The sequence below is a fragment of the Equus asinus genome, chromosome 12 (assembly GCF_041296235.1).
Source record: "Equus asinus isolate D_3611 breed Donkey chromosome 12, EquAss-T2T_v2, whole genome shotgun sequence".
Taxonomy (NCBI): Eukaryota; Metazoa; Chordata; class Mammalia; order Perissodactyla; family Equidae; genus Equus; species Equus asinus.
The window spans coordinates 17,269,090-17,290,241 of NC_091801.1; the positions used below are offsets into that span (position 1 = coordinate 17,269,090).

The following is a 21,152-nucleotide window of genomic DNA, read 5'->3' on the forward strand; positions in this document are numbered from 1 at the left end:
TAAGTCACCTACCAGATATATGAATTACAAATATTTTCTACCACTCCTTGGGATAGCAAATAAAATTAAGTTTAAAGGAAAAGTACCAGCACTTGATTAGACAATGGAAGCTTTAAAGTAAGAATAGAATAGAAATATAGCCTCATCCATTCAACAAACGTTTAATGCCCACCATATGTTAGGAAGTAGGCTCCTATCTTACGTAACTGATAGGCAATGATTGATTAATATTTATAGGCAATGATTGATTAATATTTATTTTGTTTTTAAATACTTTTCCAAAAGTACCTTATTTTAAATTTTTCATTAATTAAATCTTTCTTATCTGGTTGCATTAGCAATCAGATAAGAAATTGATCCCCACATGGAGTTCACAGGTCTTTTCAAAAGAATCTAACTGTTTCTCCAAAGTATACTGAGGTGGACTTCCTTACCTTATCATTCCAGAACCTTCTATGACTGTGCAGTACAGCAATTACCTCCCTATCCTCAATATCATTGAAGAAAAACATCATTTTGATGTATAATGTCATAAACATTTGTTTAAAAGCTCCACCATGTTAATTGGAAGCTACATTTTCTTTTTTCCTTTTTTTTTGAGGAAGATTAGCCCTGAGCTAATATCTGCTGCCAATCCTTCTCTTTTTTTTTTTTTTTTTTTGCTGAGGAAGACTGGCCCTGAGTTAACATCCATGCCCATCTTCCTCCACTTTATATGTGTGTCACCTACCACAGCATGGCTTGCCAAGTGGTGCCATGTCTGCACCCAGGATCTCAACCAGCGAACCCGGGCCACCAAAGCGGAACATGTGCACTTAACCACTGTGCCACCGAGCTGGCCCTGGGAACTATGTTTTCCATGTGTATTTTAACAGATGAACTAGCATCTTGTATTTAAAATCACAATTCTATTTAACGAGCACCTTAAGTTTATAGATAAAAGTGAACATATTCGCCTTTAAACATCATGACAGCTATCAGAACCACACAAAGTACATGTGAAAAAACGCTAAGTCCACCACAGTTTTATTTATCAACTATTTCAAGATGCTTTCTTCATAATCACTGTGAAAACCTGATGCATAAAAACATGGAATACACTACAGGAATGAAAGCAGTGTTCTTAGAATGAACAGGACAAAGATACATACAAAGGAAGGAAATAAAATCATTTAATGCACGTAAATTTTAAACAGGTTGTCAGACTGTATGGCACGCAAGTTGTCAGAGCTGGTCTCTCTAGCATGCTCCAGAATGTCAGCCTCAGGGGGAGTCTGCGTTTCATGGCAGGCTGCTGCTTCTGGACTGGAAATAAGGAATGGCAGCAGAAAGACCCTTTCCTCTGAGGACCCTTCCCAGCCAGTGTGTAGAGAGGCAAGAATTAGTAACACATGGAGGCTTTCTCCGCTTTTAGCAGCCACTGAGAATAAATAAAAATCAGGAAAGAAGAAATACCTTCTACATACTTATTAAAAAGATATTTGCCCGTGGAAAAATATATTCTTTTACAGAAGCTGCATGACCACTGATACAACGGTGAATAATCACTTCTTATTTGGGACTATGTCACAATGTACGTTACAGCTGACACGGACAGCGTGGGGCATGGAGACGCCTTACCAAGTTTGGAGACAGAAGAGACTGAAAGTGAAAAAGAACGCCTGCGCTGGCTATCTGGTCCAGCCACCGTCTGCTGGCTTCCCACGTTTCCATCTCATTTTCCTTGCTGTTGTCAAACATCTGGTTTAAGGCTGCCATGAGCTGCTCAGAGAAGGCACAAACTGTGGCCACCAGGCTTTGGCAGAAAACCATGTCTCTTCGGAGCTGTGTCTCACTGTCTGTGATCCCGGAGAACACAAAGACAGTGTGAAAAATGTCATACGCGAATAAAACCAACTTATTAAGCATTTCCATTTGCTGTTACTTCATCCCTTCGCTAAACCCACACCATGTGAAAAACGTGAATTCGAGCTTGATTAATGAGCACATACATTTTAGCAAATACACTTTTTAGAAAAATATTATACACCAAAAAAAGTCAGAAACATTAAAGTAATTTTTCTTAATTAATATTGTGACTTATCTTGCAATCATTAAATTGTTTCATAAAACCCAAGGGAAAAAAATAAGGCTTTACTTGTTTACATTATTATTAGTAGTAGTATTTTTTTTTGGTGAGGAAGATTGGCCCTGAGCTAACAACTGTTGCCAATCTTCCTCTTTTTGCTTGAGGAAGATTGTCGCTGAGCTAACATCTGTGACAGTCTTCCTCTATTTTGTATGTGGGATGCAGCCACAACATGGCTTGAGGAGCAGTGTGTAGGTCAGCGCCCAGGATATGAACCAATGAACCCTGGGCCTCCAAAGCAGAGGGCGCAAACTTACCACGATGCCTCCAAGGCCCTATTTACATTATTTTTTCTGATGGAATACAATTTGCATTTGTTGCATGACACCCTCCCAAAAGAAACTCAAAGTCAAATTTTTCAGTTTGTGTTGGCAAATGAAATACAAGACTATTAGTACTAAATTTTAAAAAATTACTTACTAAACCCACTCAACTATTAATGTGAAATGCCCATGGGGAAAAGGGTATTGATGTCCAGCTGTTTTTAACAATAAGAAAATCTGTATCTCCTGAACTTACCTATTCAACTTCATGAATTTATAAAAATGTCCAATTGATAAATTCCTCTATTTCTTTAAAATAAGTAATGTATTTACAATTTCAGCATAAATTGATTTTTACTAAGATTCCTATGATGCAATCAACTGGATTTTTGATTGACCCCCTTTGGAGAAAATCAAATGAAGTTTAATAAGATGTATACATGGGAGAAACCCAGGAAACTTGAGTAATTTGCCAAAATGGCAGAAGCCGTTACCTACAATACCATCTTCAGCTAAGGACAAAGGAGGATGCTGGGGGTGGTGGGTTGGGACTTCAAAGGGGAGGCAGGCAATTTACATGGAGATGGAAAAGCCAATCTTTGATAAACAAATGTTGACCGTGCCTCGCAAAGAAAATGAGATGGAGAAGAGTTTGATTAAAAGGCCCTTCTTAGGCTCCTCTGCGTCTATCACACCTAGTTTATATTACACTATAGTTATCTTACAGTATTAGCTCCTTCTTGGGACAGGCCTTTTATCTTAAATTCTTTTAGGCAGTTAGGGGAAAGGTCAAAGTTTCTGAGTTTTTTGTTTTTTAAAAAATAATCAAGCCAAAGAGACACATTTTGGGGTGGCAAATTCTTATCCCCCACAGTACAAACTACATAAACAATATAAACACCAAGCCACACACTCTGGACATTGAAAAATCACTTGCTCTAGAAGAACAACAAAGGTAAAAATAATCATATCCCCAAAAGTGTACTGAATATTTCAAGGGCTCAGAATCTTCTGACATGAAGCAGCACTGTCACTGTTACTGTATACCATCGACACAAACGCTGCCTTTATTCGGTGAGGAGTTCTTGCTTTATTGGTAAAAAGGCATAATTTTTAAGTTGTTTACCAAGAAGATGTGTTTTTAAGACCATCGAAGGCATGTGTAGACATAATGTAACTGCTGTGCGTTACTCACTTTCACTGTTAGTAAGCTACTTTTGAAAATTTTATTAGAAAAATGATTAAATATTAAAATTATTTAATTTTATAACGAAAATATTCACTTATTAGGTTGAACTATGTGAACTTGCTGCTTTAGTGGGTCAAAACGGTAGAATATTGCAATTCTATCTATTTCGACTTAGTAATTTAACCAACAGTATGCGTTAGGCATTTCCCCTAAGGAGTTATATATGACGTGCCCCATTCTAGAAGATGGAAAAGAGCATTTTACAGGTAACTATAAAATGGCTAAGCTGGCAAAGAACTTTATCCAATTCTCAATTTAAAAAAAGCAAAACCCCTATTTTGTTGTACATAATTTCTAACAGAAGTCATGATTCAGTAAACATTTACTCAGTTAATGAATGAAAATAATGAGCCAGAAGAGCAGCTAACAAAGAAATGAATTAAGTGAAATGAAAATGAAAATATGAGCCCACTCCTTGGCTTCTCGAAACACCTGGATTTAGTTTGACTGAAAGGGTAATTCGGCTGGCTTGTTAGCCCAAACGTGAGCCAGAGTACTGAGGTTCAAGACAGAAACTGAGTAAGTAAGAATTGCCCTCTACCTTCCTTGTCCGCTCTTGCTTTGCCTTCAGTTGCCCTATAGTAGAGCAGGAAATCTAGGGAAATTAAAAAAAAACCTCCAGTAGCTTTGGCACAAATACTCCCACCTCTAACCTGAGAATAATTTCTTAATAAAACTCTAATTAGAAAGAAATTGCTTATATCAAGAGCGGAAAGCTAAGGCCTGCAGAAGGAAGGGTCTGGGTCCACTGTGAGCTTTAGAAGAAAGAGACCACGAGGTTAGTAACTTTGCCTCTAGCAGAAATAATTATTTGCAAATTGCTTTTGAAAGGAAATTCTCAAATTTCTTCTTTTTTTAATCTTAAAAGGAGTACTCAGATGTTTATTCTACTCTCTGCTCCTATATTCTATGTGCATTTTAAGCCAAATTAAAATTTCCACTCAACCTCATTAGCAAATCAGAACTATTCACACAAAAGCTGTATTTGTTCATTAATTCAAACTTTTAACACTGACGCCCCACAGGAATTAAACATTGCACCAATTACTAGGGGTATGAAGAAGTCCAAGTGAGGCCTTGGCCATGTCTATGTTCACAGCAGAGTGACAGAAGCAGATATGCAAGATGGCCTTGGACCACACTGCCATTTAAATCTCAAACCAACACATTTTTAAATGAAAAACACTTAATAAATGCTTATTACTTCATGAGGTGATTTTCAGTTGCCACTTTCCTATTTCAACAGAGATTAAACGACTTGTTTGCACAGACTTCAAAATGTACGTCATATATGGAGCTTTTCAAACAACTTTTTACATGCTATCATCTCGTAGTGAGTAACAAAGTAGAAAACTCAGAGTGCCAGAAAGGGGTCTTTACTCTCTATCCCCAACTTAGGTTTACAGCTTCTTAACACATCACGTCCCTCCATTCATCCCACACACTAGCAACAATCTTCACAGGGTTGTTGTGAGAATATAATCAAACGTGTATCTGATAGCAGCCAGAACAGCGGCTCTCTTCTTTGAGCCACACAGTGGCGCTCAGCATTCCTCAAACACTAAATGCCCTTATAAATGCTCTTCTAGGCCATACCTCTGTCCATGGGCCCCCTGGCTACTGGCCCTTCTCCTCCCCTCTCCACTATCAAACTTTAAATTACTCAAGAGTCAACTCATTGAACTGCTGAAACTCACTGAACTCTTGAAATATTATCCCCCTTGGTGAAATTTTCCCTTTCTTACAGGAAGTATGGTGCACTACTTCTGCCTTCACAGGCCTGGGGCACCCCTCTACTAGAAGGCTAATTACCTAGCATTGTGGGAGCTTGTTTACATGTTTGTGTTCCCTAAGGGACTACCAGCACATCAAGGCCAGAAGTGGCACATAACGTGAGGTATGCTCGTGGACTTTAGAGGCATATAATCTGCTTTCGTCTACCCATCCCACCCATTTTAAACCATATAATCCTAGGTATCAGATCCCTATATGTAGTATGGGGTATACCTACTTCTTAGATCTATAATAAAGAGAAATGAGATAAAAACGCTGAAAGCACTTAGCAAAGTGAAATTGGTATTATTGTGATTCTTCTATTCTCCAGCATCTAGCATGGTGCCTGGCACTGAGCGGGTGCTCAGTTTCATTGCTGAATGGAGAAGGAACAACATGACAAATGAACCAAAATAAGCTTACTCTTAGCAAAAAACATATAGGTCTTGTCCTTTAAATTTTGCAGCTGTTCGAAATTCACAGTGTCCATCCTTTACCAAAGCTACTCTCATCCCTCATTTTAATCAATAAGAACTACGGCAAGAATCACGACAGCTGCTCCAGCTTCTAGCAAAAGGACAAAAGCACGGAGTTTGGGTTTTTTGTGACACCTAGTTTACTGTTTTTGCAGAATAAGAATTCTCTTGTAGTGGGAATACAATCAAAACAAATGAGCTTTTTACCTATCAAAGACTTCCGTTTCAACAGTAAACACCTTCTTAAACTCATCATCTACAAACAGGTTTTGAAATATGTATTAACACTTCATTTAATCGCAATGGCTTAAAAAGCTCAAGTTCCATAGTTAGATGGCTCGTCTAGAAAGAACGAGATGGTTTCTAGACACACAAGTAATCCCAGTCATTATGCTGAGATTGCAGGGAAAAGAAAGCAAAGAAACAAATAAACAAAAAGAGGAGATTACAGAGAGAAAGACAGGAATAAAGGTGAGTTATGAACAATATTTAGCAGACACGGTCTACCCTTTTCAAGTGAAGAACATAATTTCACAGCCAACAATATGGGTAATTTGACTACTGTTTTGGTGCCATCCTATCCAAGAGGACAAGAAGAGTGAGTAAAAACAGTTAAAAAAAGGAGAATTATGACAGGAACAGGAAAATAAAACTGAAATCAGAATAAGAATCTGCAAGAATAGCCATTTGAATATTAATTAATAAAGCAATGCATTCCAGGACCCCTTCTGGAATTGGCATAACTAAGTTTGAATTTCAAATGTGATACCTACTATATATTCATTTAAGGCATCTATACACCTAATCTTCCAGATATTTAAAAATATATGTTGAATGAATACCATTTACTTGCTATTATTATTAGTCTGCCTAAATGTTAATTTCTTTAAGGTATGCTTTTTTTTTTTTCGGTGAGGAAGATTGGCCCTGAGCTAACATATGTTGCCAATCTTCCTCTTTTTGCTCAAGGAAGATTGTCACTGAGCTAAAACCTGTGCCAACCTTCTTCTTTTTTTTTCCCCTCCCTAAAGTCCCAGTACATAGTTGTATATCCTAATTGCAAGTCCTTCTTCTAGTTCTTCTACGTGAGACGCCACCACAGCACGGCTTGATGAGTGGTGTGTAGGTCTGTGCCCAGGATCCAAACCGGTGAACCCCAGGCTGCCAAAGCAGAGTGCGCAAACTTAACCACTATGCCACCAGGCCAGCCCCTAATTTCTTCATCTTTAAAACTGGAAAAACAATAATATTCCCACAGAGCAGTTGTGAGGACCCAATGAAATCCATAAAAATGAGGCCCCTTAACTGTGCGGTTATTAATAAAACTAAAATAAGGTAAGATATTTTGTTATTATTATTACTCACTCAAAAAACAAGGTAAAAACCAACCAACAAAGAAAAAAGCCCTCTTGGTTAACTTGGCTCATTCATCAATTTATACCTTAAATTTTACAAGTGCGGTAGATTGCAAAAGTGGTCACAAATACTTCCCCTCTCTGCACCCACAGCCTTGCCATGATTTTGCCATTGAGGCTCCTCCCATGCATTCCTCCACCTCTTGAATCTGAGCCCACTTATGTTCTCATTCACAAGCAGAACTTAAACACAGTTTCACAATAAATCTCATTTGCACAATTAACTTTACCAAAATTTGCTTCCTTCTTCCTTTTTAATTACATTCTGTATAAATATATATTATATATGTGTTCATGTTTTTACCTCTAATTGAAGATGAGCATATGTTTTTGTGTTTTTATTAAAATCAAGTATTTTTTTAAATCTCTACAAGGCTTTAGAGAAGATACGGATCATATTTCCATCTATTTTGTTGAAAGCATTGCCTTGATATCACGAGACGTCTAAGGTCATGGACCACAAAATTTCAAATAGTAAAAGTGATGAAAAATATTACCTGAATATTCGAGAAGAGCCAGGAGTATCCTACATTTTACCTCTGCAGAGAAAGAAAACATATCATTTAGTTGTTCAGTCCTTTTCTGCCACTAACATCACATTTTAATGTGTAGTAAAAATTAGCACAATCTCATTACATTAGATAAGAAAAATTCCATTCACTTGTGATGGGGCTCAGGGCAGGCTCCCCCTAAATATGCCAAAGTGGGCACACTGATTATTTTGAATTAAAGTTACCTAAGACAATAGCGGGTACAGAAACTGTCAAACAGTATTTTTTCTTAGTATTTAAACTTTTCAAGATTATACATACTTACATAATCTTTAAATATAATTATATTATATATTATATTATGCATTATACATTAGAATTACAGGTATATATAATTATATAGATTATATAGTCTTCCTTTTCTATTTATAGGGCAAGATACTGCCCTAATGGACCGGAAAATACCAATTATTTTCAAATACTCTTCTTCTCACCCCATCTCCAAACAGTGCCAATCACAAATGCTTGATAAATGATCTGTATTAACTTCACACTCATTGCTATGTGCCCAATAAGCTATGTGTCCATTTACTTCCAATTGGTAAATAGTTTACCTACAACAGGTAAATACAAAAACTTACAGAGTTTCATTATATGCCCAAGATTATGGGAAATAAAAAAGGTTAGGTTGTATCCTATTCTAGACAGGTTTACAACAGAGTCAGAGCAAGAAAATTAACTGATAGGTAGAGAATTCTAAGTGAGTCTTGAAAATGTTTTTAAAAAATTTTTAAATCACATTGTCAAGGGAGTAGGTACATATTCGAAGAGTGGGAAATAGTGCTAACAAAGGAATATAGTAGAGAATGAATACCAAATATCCAATGATCTACCATAGAAAAGATTTCATTACATCATTAAGAGACTGAGATTGGGATGCAATTGGAAAGCCCCGTTGAAAAATGGCTTCCAACATAGGATTGATGAGTTAGGCTTATCCAACAGAAAACCACTATAAGGTTCTGGGGTAGGGTACTGAAATTATGAACACAGTATTTTTGGAAGATGAATCCAATAATAGGTATATATGAATCAGAAAAGACTGAGACTGGGGGATTAGTCAGAAAACTATACCAGTTACTGAGCTATCCAAAAAAGGGGGAAAAATTGAAGAGACTTTTGATTGAGAAAAAAAAAAAAGAAGAAGCTCTTTAGCATACTGAGACAAAGGCAGAGAAAAAAAATTTTTTAAGTAGGTTGTTGAAAAAATGGGAGATTTTGAAAAGAGTACAATTTTTGTAGGGAGCAAGAGTTGAAAACATTTTTACTAACAGACATTTGAATTTAAGGTGATGTTGGGTCCAATTCTGTCACCAATTCCCATGTATGTTTTTTTCCCCACACCAACAAGCTACTCTCTAACACCAGCTGGGTGTCCTACAATTCAACTCAATTCTGACACTGTACCTGGAGATAGCACTGGACCCCACAGGTTAACGGCTCAGTCCTACAAGACTATCCCTCCCTTCGCTCCTCCCCACCCCACTTCACATGCCAATCACAAGTCCAGGTTGTCACCTGTGCTTCTGACCAACTGGCTATAGACTGGAGGTTCCAACAACCCCTTCTTTGGGTTCAATTAATTTGCTAGAGCAGCTCACAGAACTCAGAGAAACATTTCACTTACTAGATTACCAGTTTATCATAAAAGGATATAACTCAGCAACAGCTAGATGGAAGAGATACACAAGGCAAGGTATGGGGAAGGGGTGTGAAACTTCCATGGTCCCTGAATGCGCCACTCTCCCAGAACCTTCACGTGCTCACCAACCTGGAAGTTCTCTGAACTCCTTCCTTTAGGGACTTTATGGAAGCTTCACTACATAGGCATGCTTGATTAAATCATTGGCCATTGATGACTGAACTCAATCCTGGGAGGTCAGGGGTGGGACTGAAAGTTCCAACTCTAATCACATAGTTGGTTCCCCTGGCAACCAGCCCCCATCCTTAGGTGTTTTCCTCATTCACAGAACAAAAGATACCTTTATAGCTCTCATCAGAGGAAATTCCAAGGGTGTTAGGAGCTCTGTGCCAGAAAAGGAGACAGAGACCAAATATATATTTCCTGTTACAAATCACAATATCACAGTGCACTAATCAATTAAACATATCTTCAGTCAGCTGATAATACGAGACCATAATTTAGCTGAGAGATTAAGCAGGAGACAGCCATCATTTTAGTGACACTACACAATGATCTGTTCCCCATTTAGTCTACTATTTTTTCTTCTCTCTTCTACCCTCAGTTTAACAGGCTATGAATAAATGACACACAGTGACATAATTTATGAATGGCACCGTAACAGTCCTTCCTATATAAAGATCATAGAATTATTATATTTTTATATATTTGGCATATATTTGATAGGATATTGTGAAATCAGAGATGAAGGAATGACGGAGTTCACAACACGCTACTCCAAAATATGGCACTTTGGCATACTGAATATTTTATGCTGAAGGAATCTGAGAAACAGAGGGTGCAGGAAGGACTCTGTAACCTCCCCCTTCTCCCCTTAGGCAGATCAGAGGACCTTCACGCGAGAGGAGCCCTCCCTACACCCAGAGGAAAGGAGCATCCTTATCTCCAAAGATGGAGGGATACTGAGAGGAATTGGCTTTGCTAAGTTGCCCCCATTTAACTACCCTTAGCTCACACCCTTTGGTCCTATCACATTTTCCACGACTTTCTACTCTTTATCAAACCTAGTATAAAAACACAGATGACCAACTCACTAAGTTTGGAGGAGAATGAATCCTTGATACTGCCTTTGACCTTGAGCCACTGAATTAATCCCTTTCCTATGAAGGCTCCTATGTCATGTAAAACTTATGCTGAATAAATTTTTAGGCTTTTCTCTTGTTAATTTGTCTTTTGTCAGTCTAATTTACAGGGCCCAAGGCAGAGAACCTAGAAGGGTAGAAGGAAAAAGGTAAAGGAACATCAGAATGGGGTCATCCCAGCTACATATATAACCCAGGAAATTCTGGCAAGATGACATTATGTTCAATTTCCAGCCAAGATCTAATCTTTCATTAAATCACCTCCTATACAAAGACAATTTTGGAAACAGAATGAAAATTACTTTAAGTTAAATAGGATAAATTCATGCTGAATTGGTAAGGTTACTTCCGAGAACCTGCACATAACAAGCAGCTGACCACAAGGATCCCAGTGCTGCTGCTTCCATCCCGTACAATAGGACCAGACACCACACACACTACCAGGAAATGACACCTTGCCCTTTCCCAAGATATTCCACAGCTGAACCAGTGATTAATTGTTTTTAAGCACTCACTCGCAACCAGGGATGCAACCTAATTTCTGCAGAGTCCTCCCCACACAAGTGACTGTAAGACACTCGGCACGTCCAACCACACTCAGCCAGCTGTTGGGCGCCCATGACCAACAGTGGCATCGATATTTACAATATATATCAATCAACACAGGAAGATAGTCTTCATTCCTACAGCTGTTTATTGTGATATGAGGTACTGAGCGTACAAAAGCTGGACTTGAGATGAAAATGTAAGATTCCTAACATGACTACCTTTTAAAAAATTAAGCTTTTTATCCTGAATTAGAATAAGTGTATATCTTAAAGATAAAGCTCCTCAAAAAAAACCAAAACAAAACAAAAAAAGGTTTAAGGCTTTCTCTCTGGATACGAGCTGTGATTGTCACCGCATTAAGTGTTTAAAAAACTTAACGTAATTTACCCCATCTCTGTCACTTAGTAAATGAAGAAACTGAGGTCCCAAGGAGTTATGTGCCAGACTCAGACTCTATTAGGTTTAAGAGCTGTCTTTTGTTGGCAAAGTATACAACTCTCTCTACTTTACCCTAAAAAAAGTGGTAGTGACCGGGGTTATGCTCTAATTCTGCTGAATACTACTTACCATACCCAACTGACATACAAAAGACTGAGGGATAAAAATTTAAGCACAGGCGTAATATTTATTGTACAGGTTTCTCAAATTTAGCACTACTGACATTTTGAGTCTAATAATTCTTTCCTGTGAGGGACTGTCCTGTATACGGTAGAATGTTTAGCATCATCCTTGCCTTCTACCCACTAGATGCCAGTAGCATATCCACAATTGTGACAACCAAAAAATGTCTCCAGACATTGCCAACCACCAGTCTAATAATGGGAAGAAAATAACTGAATTAGACATTTTAAAAAATTCAACAAATTTCTCCATTCATCTTTTCAACATAACCATTTTGGAAACTCTCAGAATTTTCTGTTTAATAACTCTGACCCTAAACAACATGCAATCAGACTCATCGGAGCTGTCTCAAAGTTTTACGTCTCTAATTACACGTTGCACCAGTTACAGGATGTTGAGTAAACAATGTCAGGTAGTTAATAACAATCAACTTGGACAAACACTTCTGAAAAAGACACGTAAAAACTAATGAAACAACCTACATAGTGATTTTGATTCTCACAGATTCACAGTTGATTTTTTCAGACTCTCCATCAAATTTAGCTTCAGGCCTTTTGTGAATCCTTTAGAAGTTTTCCTGATCTGTTTCATATTGTAAAATACTACACTTTCTCCAAGTCCATTTGCCTTCATAAGTACGAGCCCTTCTTTTATTCACTGAGAATATTCTCCATACTACATCATTTAGATCCTTGGAACACAGTATTCTGCGATCTTATTCCTTCTCTCCCTCCTCCTCCCTTGTCCTTTTCAGTCCTTTTATTTTCCTCATAAAATGAAACACTGCAACAAGGAATCAGGGCCTTACTGAACTTTTGGGTTTAATGGATTTTTAAATGATTATTGCTAACGCCATGCAATGTTCTTTGCTTTTCATCCTGACCTTCAACAAATTTTCTGATGTTCTGAGCGAGATTCCGAACGCTGCTGGGAAGATTCCAAGGGTCCTGCTTGATGTGAAGTCTTAACTTTTTTGGACAACTCAGCTTTGATTCCATTTCCTGCTGAAATTCTACAGAAACACAGAAAATCTCTCTTAAGTCTCAACCATTTACCACATAGTTAACCAGCCCTTAAGCTTTAGAATCTTCTTTCTTTCATTCCTGTTGTCCTAGATTATGATGATGGTGATAACTTCTCTAGCTCTATCACAGGGAGAAAATGTGTTAAATCTAAAAAAAGCCAAACCTTATTATTATTTTCTTACAAATGTTTATCAAAGGAACAACTTTAGTTAAAAACTATTTTCAATATCCTAAACTATATGTCAGAAAGCGACAACTCTAGAACTTGTTGTGTTTGGCTGTTCTGCTTGTCAACCCCCTTTTCCAACACCTCTTCCCCCACCTTTGGATACAAGGAACCAGGCATTATGCTTGGTTCCAGCAAAAGCAACTCAACACTTAACATCTTTCCAGTTAACTCATTTCTATTCACTCTGGCCCCGATGAGCATTAAACATTTTAAACTTTCAGACAAAATCTAAAAGGTCCTATACTGATTTTTTACATACATTCAAAAATTATCAAAATAGAAGTAGGATTAAGTGAAGTATGAAACGTGAGCATGCAGAACTTTTCTTCCTATACTACGCTTTTCCTTCACGACTATAGAGTCTCCCACTTTTGTTTCCCAACTGCTTCTCACAGTTGTTTTTTAAAGCTTACCTTGTAATCCTCGACCTGGTGTGAGGGACTTGGTTTGCTCAAAGGCCCTCACAACAGCTTGCCCTTTTAGGAGATTGGTAATTGCATCCACCTATCATAACAGCAGAGATTTCTGAGCGTTACCTACTTCTCATAACACGTAATACATATTTCCAAGAGTAACTCTTGTAAAATGCTTTTTCTTAAAGCAACAATTGTTTCTGAAATCCCACGATGCTTGTGACATACATCTTTAAATAGAGTATTGGAATAAACTCTCCTGACAACATTTGCAATGACATTTCTTACTATCTTGCCATATATTAATTCAATTAATATAATTCAATCAATATAAATTCAATTTATGAAAGAAATGAATTCTAGAGTTATTAAAAAAAATCCTAAAAGTTATCATAATCGTTTTCAAAGTGATAAAAGCTCTACACTATGAATTTTGATTATGGATATAAATTCTTTAAAAATGCAAAACACCAACATGAGCACCAAGAAAACTTTGTGCTTCTTGAAATTAGGAATAAAGTTGAGTAAGAAATGTCATAAAGGATACTGAAAACCCACAAACAAATAAATAAAAAGAATAACTCTTTTGTGTGTATAACACTAGAATTTTCCAAGGACTGTAAGATACTTGTGTGGAAATTAATAAATTGGAGTCGAGAGGCCAAAAGGGGGAGCTCTCAAGCCCGGCATTGATAGCTCAGCCCAATAAGAAGAAAGACGTCCTCTTCTTGACTGGCAAGCAGCTCAGCCAATGAGAGACTGTCACAACTAAGCCAATAAATAGCCAGTATTCTGCGAACTCTTTCTTTACAATAGCCCTCCCAACCTCCTCTTCCCGGCTATAAAAGAGTTTCTCTCCTCTTTGCTGGGAGGATGGGGGGCTGTGGGAACAGGACAGCCCAGAGGAGGACTGGCAGGTGGTCTGACAGACCGTCAGACATCTTTGCACGTGGCTCACCGTGGTTGCAGACCCTGAACTGCAATGCTTTGCTGATCTCAAATAAACCTGTTTTTGCTGGAGAAACAACTAGCTGCCTTTTTGTTTAAGATCCACACTCGATATTCACAACCATCCTTTGGGTTAGCCAGCTGAAGGAATCTTTATTCCCATTTTAAATTGTGGTAATTGAGTTAAAGGAGGCGGAGGGACAGATCGAGGCCTTTCCATTCTCACTCCCCGCTCTTTTTACTACAGCTGAAGAAGGGATTCCTCACAGTTTAGTCTGCAGAAAAATGACCCCCAACGATCCCAATCATACCTGGCTGAACAGATGCTCGAGGCAGCTATGGATCTTGTCCTGTTTATCGTGAGAAATGCGAACACTTAGGGGAAGCTCGTCACCTAGACATAGAAAAACAAAATCATTCATGGTATGTCTAACATTCCAAATATTTTATTGTCAATACAATAAAAAATAAACACTAGCTCTTATTCCATACATTAGTTCTCATGTTCAGAAAAAGAATTCCAGAGGATTTAATAGCTATTAAGACATCAGATTATTGCTCCTTCAAAATGGAGGAAGAGCAGGGTGCCTCACGGAACACTGAGGCATTCCATGGTTTTTGGTGTTTTGTTTTTCATAAATACTTTATTTTAAAAGCAGCAGAAGGGGGTCAAGGCGTGAAAGCTGGCTGTCCAGAGTCCCCGAAAACGGCTGCACACTCCAGCCAGACAGCTCTCAATATTGCTCAGACATACGTAAATTTTGCTCGAGCCTCCATAAGGCACTTTAATATCAGAACCTATTCAGACGTCCCACCGCTGCTAGGAGGGAACGAGCGCAGGGAATGTTTGCCCTAATTCCTCCCCGGTAGCGGAGGGATAATGTTGAAGAAACCCAAAGGCCTAGCAAATCTCCACCTTCTAGGTCCTCCTCCCGCAGGAAGCCATGCCCACCTCCACAGGGCGTGATCCCAGCACGTGGTGAGCGAGCTCTTCCAAGGAAGAGCCCACCAAGCACCGTCTTTTTTGCCCCCTGCCTAGCACAGGGCCAAGCAGGCATCTGGAGCTCAAGGAACCTTTGTGGAAACAATGAATGAGCTGGAATTCAGGTCTTGCTTACAAAAACAGGTGTACGAAGTAACGCTTAAAGACAGATTGGCCCCAAAGTTCAAGCTAGTATGAGACCCAAGCCGACCGCAGGCCAGAAACCATCAACTGGCACGCGCGCCCCACCTCTACCCCGCATCTCCTTCTGCGCAGGCTCCAAGGCATCCTATGTTAATAGTCCTTTCAAATGGCATATTTTTCTAATGGTTGAATAGTTGAAATAAATTACATATTTAAAAATTAAGATTTTTCCTTACTGGATAAAAAGTCTTTGTTCTTAACACACAAAATAAAATATTTACAAGATATTTATACCAACAGGTGTTTTTCCCATTACCCATCCCCCATCACCCACATAGAAAGCTGGCTCAGGTACAACCGCTATCTTGAAAGTCTGTTTCAAAGCCCCTCCCACCTCCTTGCCTCAATCAGCAGTGCCTATGTGTGCCTCCTGTGTGCCTATCATCCTTCATAGCGCCATAGAAAGACCATAAAACATACTTTAACACAAAAATTTGTTTCATCTCATTTTCTAATTCACTCTGTTTAGAATGGGATTAGGAAATTGATTTTATCAAGCATATAAAACTGAAATGCACGTGTGGCCACCAAAAATGAAGGATAAAAGGGACAACGAATGAGGATCAAACAAATTAATCACTGAAAATTCTCTCCGATAAGACTGGCATCAAAAAGTACAGATGCTCTCAGCAAACGCACCTGAGTCCATCTCGTCACTGTGAAAGTACGAGCTGCACTGGCTGCTGCAGATGCTGGTGAAGGAAGCGATGGAATTCCTGTTGCTGTTGCAGTCGCTGAAAAGAACGGTGTATGTTACTTTACAAGTAGGTTTGCCAGTTTCCCTGCAATTTCTTATTAGATAAACCTTATTATGCCACAGTTATATTTATCAAGGTGTTTTATAGAAAATTTGAGAAAGATAAATTTGTTCAACTCACACTTTATCTTACTTTTTTAAAGTATTATAAAGTCAATCATATTCCAGGCGTTCTTATGTCATATAATCTAATCGTGAATGAATTTTTAAAAATGCATAGTTATAAGACTAGGAGTCAAACCAAACTTAAAAACTTGTTAATCTATTTGATGGTATATGCCTGTAGTTAATTTGCTAATAGAGACAAGTCCTGTTTCAGGATCTCTGCCTTTCAACCCTTTCCGGCAGTTTAAATTACAATTTATCAACCGCACTGTGAGCTCCCTCAGGGCGACCACCATCCTGGCTTCACCTCAGAGCTCAGCACAGGACATCATTCCTGGAAAGTGCTCCATAATGGTGAAGGCCGAAGGAAAGAATGTTTAAAATGCTTGTGTGTGAATATGGACACATTACAGATTGCAGAAATAGTGCAGGAGACAAAATTTTTTCTTCTCTCAGAATAAATAAAAAGGACTTATTTAATTTTAAATTTACATGTAAAATTTCATTCTAGAGGGAGACCGTGAGGGTAATTTTAATTACCCAATTAATAAGAATTTGAGGTAAGAAAGTATTTTCAGATATGTAATTTCCCATTGGAGAGAAACTACAGGTACCTATTAAAGAGCATACTGGTATCCTTAGAAGCTAAAAGTAATTCAAATGGTAAAAGTGGCTAATCTGTATTATATATTATTAAATCTCTAGGAATAATGAACTCTTCTGTATTCATTAAAATCCTTTTCACATAGAAAGTGGGATAGTAGAGTGGTTAAGAGAGAAACTGTGAGCCAGAGCACCTGGTTTCATTGGTAAATTATGTAACTCCTGCGGGTCTCAGCTTCCTTACATGCAAAATGGAGACGATATCAGAACCTGCCACATAGAGATGTAGTGGGAATTATGTGACATCATTCTGTTCTGCGTGTCTGGTAAAAAATGTTTTTAATGTTAGGTATCAGTTTGTGCTAAACATCTCTGATGAGAATAACTCTGATTTAACAATAATTACTTAATATCTTTTCATCGTAAAACACTGTGTAATAAATAAGGGTGAATAAGAGCGTTTTGTCTTCAATTAATGTGAACGAAACGGGAGATGCTGAAGCTTCACACACAGCATGTGTGGCAGGTAATGAGAGTCTTCGGTGAGGTTTCAAGGGATACAAGGATTCAAGGGAGGAAAAGCACTTTCAATAAGGAAATTTGTTGGAGGAGCCATCATTTGAGAGTCTGGAAGGAAGATGAGAACAGAGTGTGGAGGGAAGGTGTTATGAGTTGAATTGTGTCTCCCCTCAAATTCAAATGTTGAAGTCTAACGCTCATACCCCAGAATGTGACCTTACTTGGAGTGAGGGTTTTTACAAAGGTAAACAAGTTAAAATGAGGTCATTAAAGTGGGCCCTAATCCAGTAGGACTGGTGTCCTTATAAGAAGGGGATATTTGGACACAGAGGCACGCTTGGAGGGAAAGGATGTGAAATGACAGAGGGAGAAGATAGCCACCTATAAGCCAGAGAGAGGCCTGGAACCGCTCCTTCCCTCACAGGCCTCACAAAGAACCAACGCTGCTGACACCTTGACTTTGGACTTCCAACCCCAGAATTATAGAATAATAAATAAATGTCTCTTGTTTAAGCCACCCAGTTCTTGGTCCTTTGTTACAGCAGTCCTACCAAAACTACACAGAAGGTATGCACGAGAAGGAAAAGTACCCACAGCTAGTCACGGAGGTGAGCAAGTGAAATTAGTCCAATTAGCTTGGAACATGGAATAGAAGAAGGAAGGGGAGAAATAAGGCCAAAAAAACTCCTATTCACTACCCATTAGTCCAATAATCGGAAACAGACAGTTGAAAAAAATGTTAATATAGGCACGATTTGATTATTTGCCATACATGTTACACAATCTGTAACAGAACAAGCCTCTCAATTTAATTCCACACAACTGGAGAAAAAAATGCTTTTTCCAAATTACTCAGATTAGAAAAGGAAAGAATCTGAAAGATTATGCTGTGTCACTATGCTTTGTCTAGAGTTGGTAATAGCCAATGGTTATTTTGTGACAGTAATAAACAAAAACAACCATAACATTTTTTTCATGACCTTTGTGGAAAATACAGAATCATATTTGACTTTGTTGATGAAATGAGATTAAGGAACTAATGAATTACCTGTAAGAGTCTCTGTTGCTGATGGTGTCATGACCTGAATCTTCCTGCTCATCTCCTGCCATATTAAAGCAGACTCGTTTGCTGTTTCTTTCTCCCTTCTCATTGTCACTGTCTGTTGGTACCACACACTCTGATGTCTTACGTTCTAATTTAGGAGAATATGTTATCGAAGACAGAAGGCTGCGATGTGATATTCGAAAAAAAAGAGTAAGTGCACATTTTCAAACTGGCTGCTACAGATAACCACCTTCCTTGTTGAATATGATCAGCTTCCCAATATTTCTAGATGTTTCACATGAAATATTTCTGTTCCACATGAGAAAAATATCCTATTGCATAAAAAGCCTGTCATACAAAGTTCAATTTTCCCTCTCAGACTAAGTAATAGAAATAGCACATAATTTAGACCAGAAAGCTGTGTTCACATCCTGCTTCTGCCACTTACTAGCTTTGTTATCAGACAAAAACAATGATAGTTCTCTTTGACATCTACGAAATGAGGATAACAAGAATAACCAGCCCACATGACTGCTGTGAGAATGAGTGAGAACAACATGTTCCTCGTACGTAAGGGCATCACCCCTCTCCTCTACCGGTATCACCGCCACATGAAAATACCTGGGAAACTTTAAGGTGCTACCTAAACGTTAAAACAAACGCCAAATGTGCTTAAACATCCTCACTGGCTTACCCTCAGGTATTACAAACTGACCTACCCACCGACCCTACCTTGGGTTCTCCCCCACTTTCTCGTTTGACAGGGAGAATATCGTGTTGCCAATCCTTTCTCATGGCTCATAAGAACAGCAGTCCTGGCCGTTGTGATCATAAGGCATTAAACAGAGTCACACACCACCTGAGGGTCAGAGGCAGCAGGAGCTACCCAGTATCACCCACAGCCAGTCACGATGAAATGTCACAAATCTGTTCAAGTGAAAAGCTCTTCCACGCGGCTCAAGGCTAAAACGCCAGCTTCAGACTCTGAACTGGTATCACACTTGTTGCAGACTTTGAGTAGCAGTGACTCTAGCGCTCTAGACTTGAATGTTTGTCTATAAAAGTTTTCTGTTAGAACTAACTCGAAATTAGGCCAAAATGGGATCAGCCTTTATTATCAAACAACATGCTATAAAACTTTCAAAATGAATTAAACCATATCTGAACCAAGGGCCTATGCACGGCTTCTGTAGCCAACAATCATCCTCCCATTTACTAAATACAGATGACATTTGGTTCTAGTCAACAGCACATATGCACATACCGTGACACTCATTTTTCCACAGCAATTTCATGTTTGTTTTATTTCAAGACTACGAAGACATCTTATACCGCTTACATAGATCCCATAACGTTAGACCCAAGGCTGTGTGTTGAGTAAAAATTTGTTAAGTGATTTCACTAATTAATTCATCAAACACATTTAATTCATCGAACACATTTATCATACCATGCATTGTTCTTGGTGCTGTGCATACAGCAGTTTACAAACCAAACCAAATCCCTGCCCTCTGGCAGCTTAAATTCTACTGGGAGGAAACAAACAATAAACAAATAAACTGTACAGTATAGCACATGGTGACAAATGGTAAGGAGAAAAATAAAGAAGCGAAGGAAGCTGGAGCTGCAACTTCAAACAGTGTATTCAGGTGAGGTCTCACCGTGAGATGATATTTGCACAATATTTTGGCATTTTATAGATTTCAGACACCACTGAGAACTCGGGAGGTGTGTTACACTGCTCAAGGCCCTGTGAAGCTATGAATTATTTTAAACACAATTTTTCTCTCTGGAAAAATACTTTTATGTCTTGTAAGACAGATTGCATGTTTATTCACTTGCTCCACCCAAAAGATTAAAACATTAGATTAACTCCAATTAGCCAAGCTCCATACTGCACAGACTGATGAACTCTGACTAGCACAGAGGAAAGAGACGCAGAAGTTCTCATTTGCAAGGAGTCCTCTGCGCTTTGTGTATCTTGTAAATAGAAGTCATGGGGCTGAGCATAAACAATTTTTTGCAAGTTATATGAAGTGTATTCACATATTTACTTTTCATTTTAAACAGCTGCAATCATTGCCTGCATTGACCCTGTGGGAACAAGTGTTAGGCTAACAAACAGCTGATAGAAAAACTGTTTTCGACACCATGTTTTTGCATAAAATTTCTAGATTCTTGAAAGTAATGATAAGGCATAAAGCTTAATATCTGTGCACGCAGAAATATTTTCCTTTACTTTTGCTCGCAGGCAATATTAAGCTACCTACTACAGGCCCATTAATTCTGAATTAATGTCCTGAGCAGTGTGCCATTCCACCTCCATCGCCTCCTAATGCCCTTGATGAATAAAGGTTTTCGTGTGGAGTATGTTGCAGCTACCTGCGTGTTCTTCTATTAAATTGAGATTTAAATATTATCATCATCATCATCTTCATCAAAGCTAACATTTGTTGAGCTCCTATGCCAGTTACTATGCTAACTACTTAACAGGTATTAATTCTTTCAATCCC

The 21,152-nt window shown here is 38.4% G+C and overlaps 1 protein-coding gene across 2 annotated transcripts in view; it reads right to left on the reverse strand.

Annotated features, from left to right (window-relative positions):
- The window catches only part of PREX2 (phosphatidylinositol-3,4,5-trisphosphate dependent Rac exchange factor 2), a 274,795-nt gene that overhangs the window by 82,387 nt on the left and 171,256 nt on the right, over positions 1-21,152 (reverse strand). For both annotated transcript variants that reach the window (XM_014838489.3, XM_070481134.1), the window contains 7 exons: positions 18,643-18,822; positions 16,250-16,344; positions 14,736-14,818; positions 13,477-13,567; positions 12,693-12,821; positions 7,802-7,843; positions 1,621-1,838 (listed from right to left, as the gene is read on the reverse strand). In XM_014838489.3, coding sequence (XP_014693975.3) covers positions 1,621-1,838; positions 7,802-7,843; positions 12,693-12,821; positions 13,477-13,567; positions 14,736-14,818; positions 16,250-16,344; positions 18,643-18,822 — 838 coding nt within the window. The remainder of the gene's footprint in view (positions 1-1,620; positions 1,839-7,801; positions 7,844-12,692; positions 12,822-13,476; positions 13,568-14,735; positions 14,819-16,249; positions 16,345-18,642; positions 18,823-21,152) is intronic.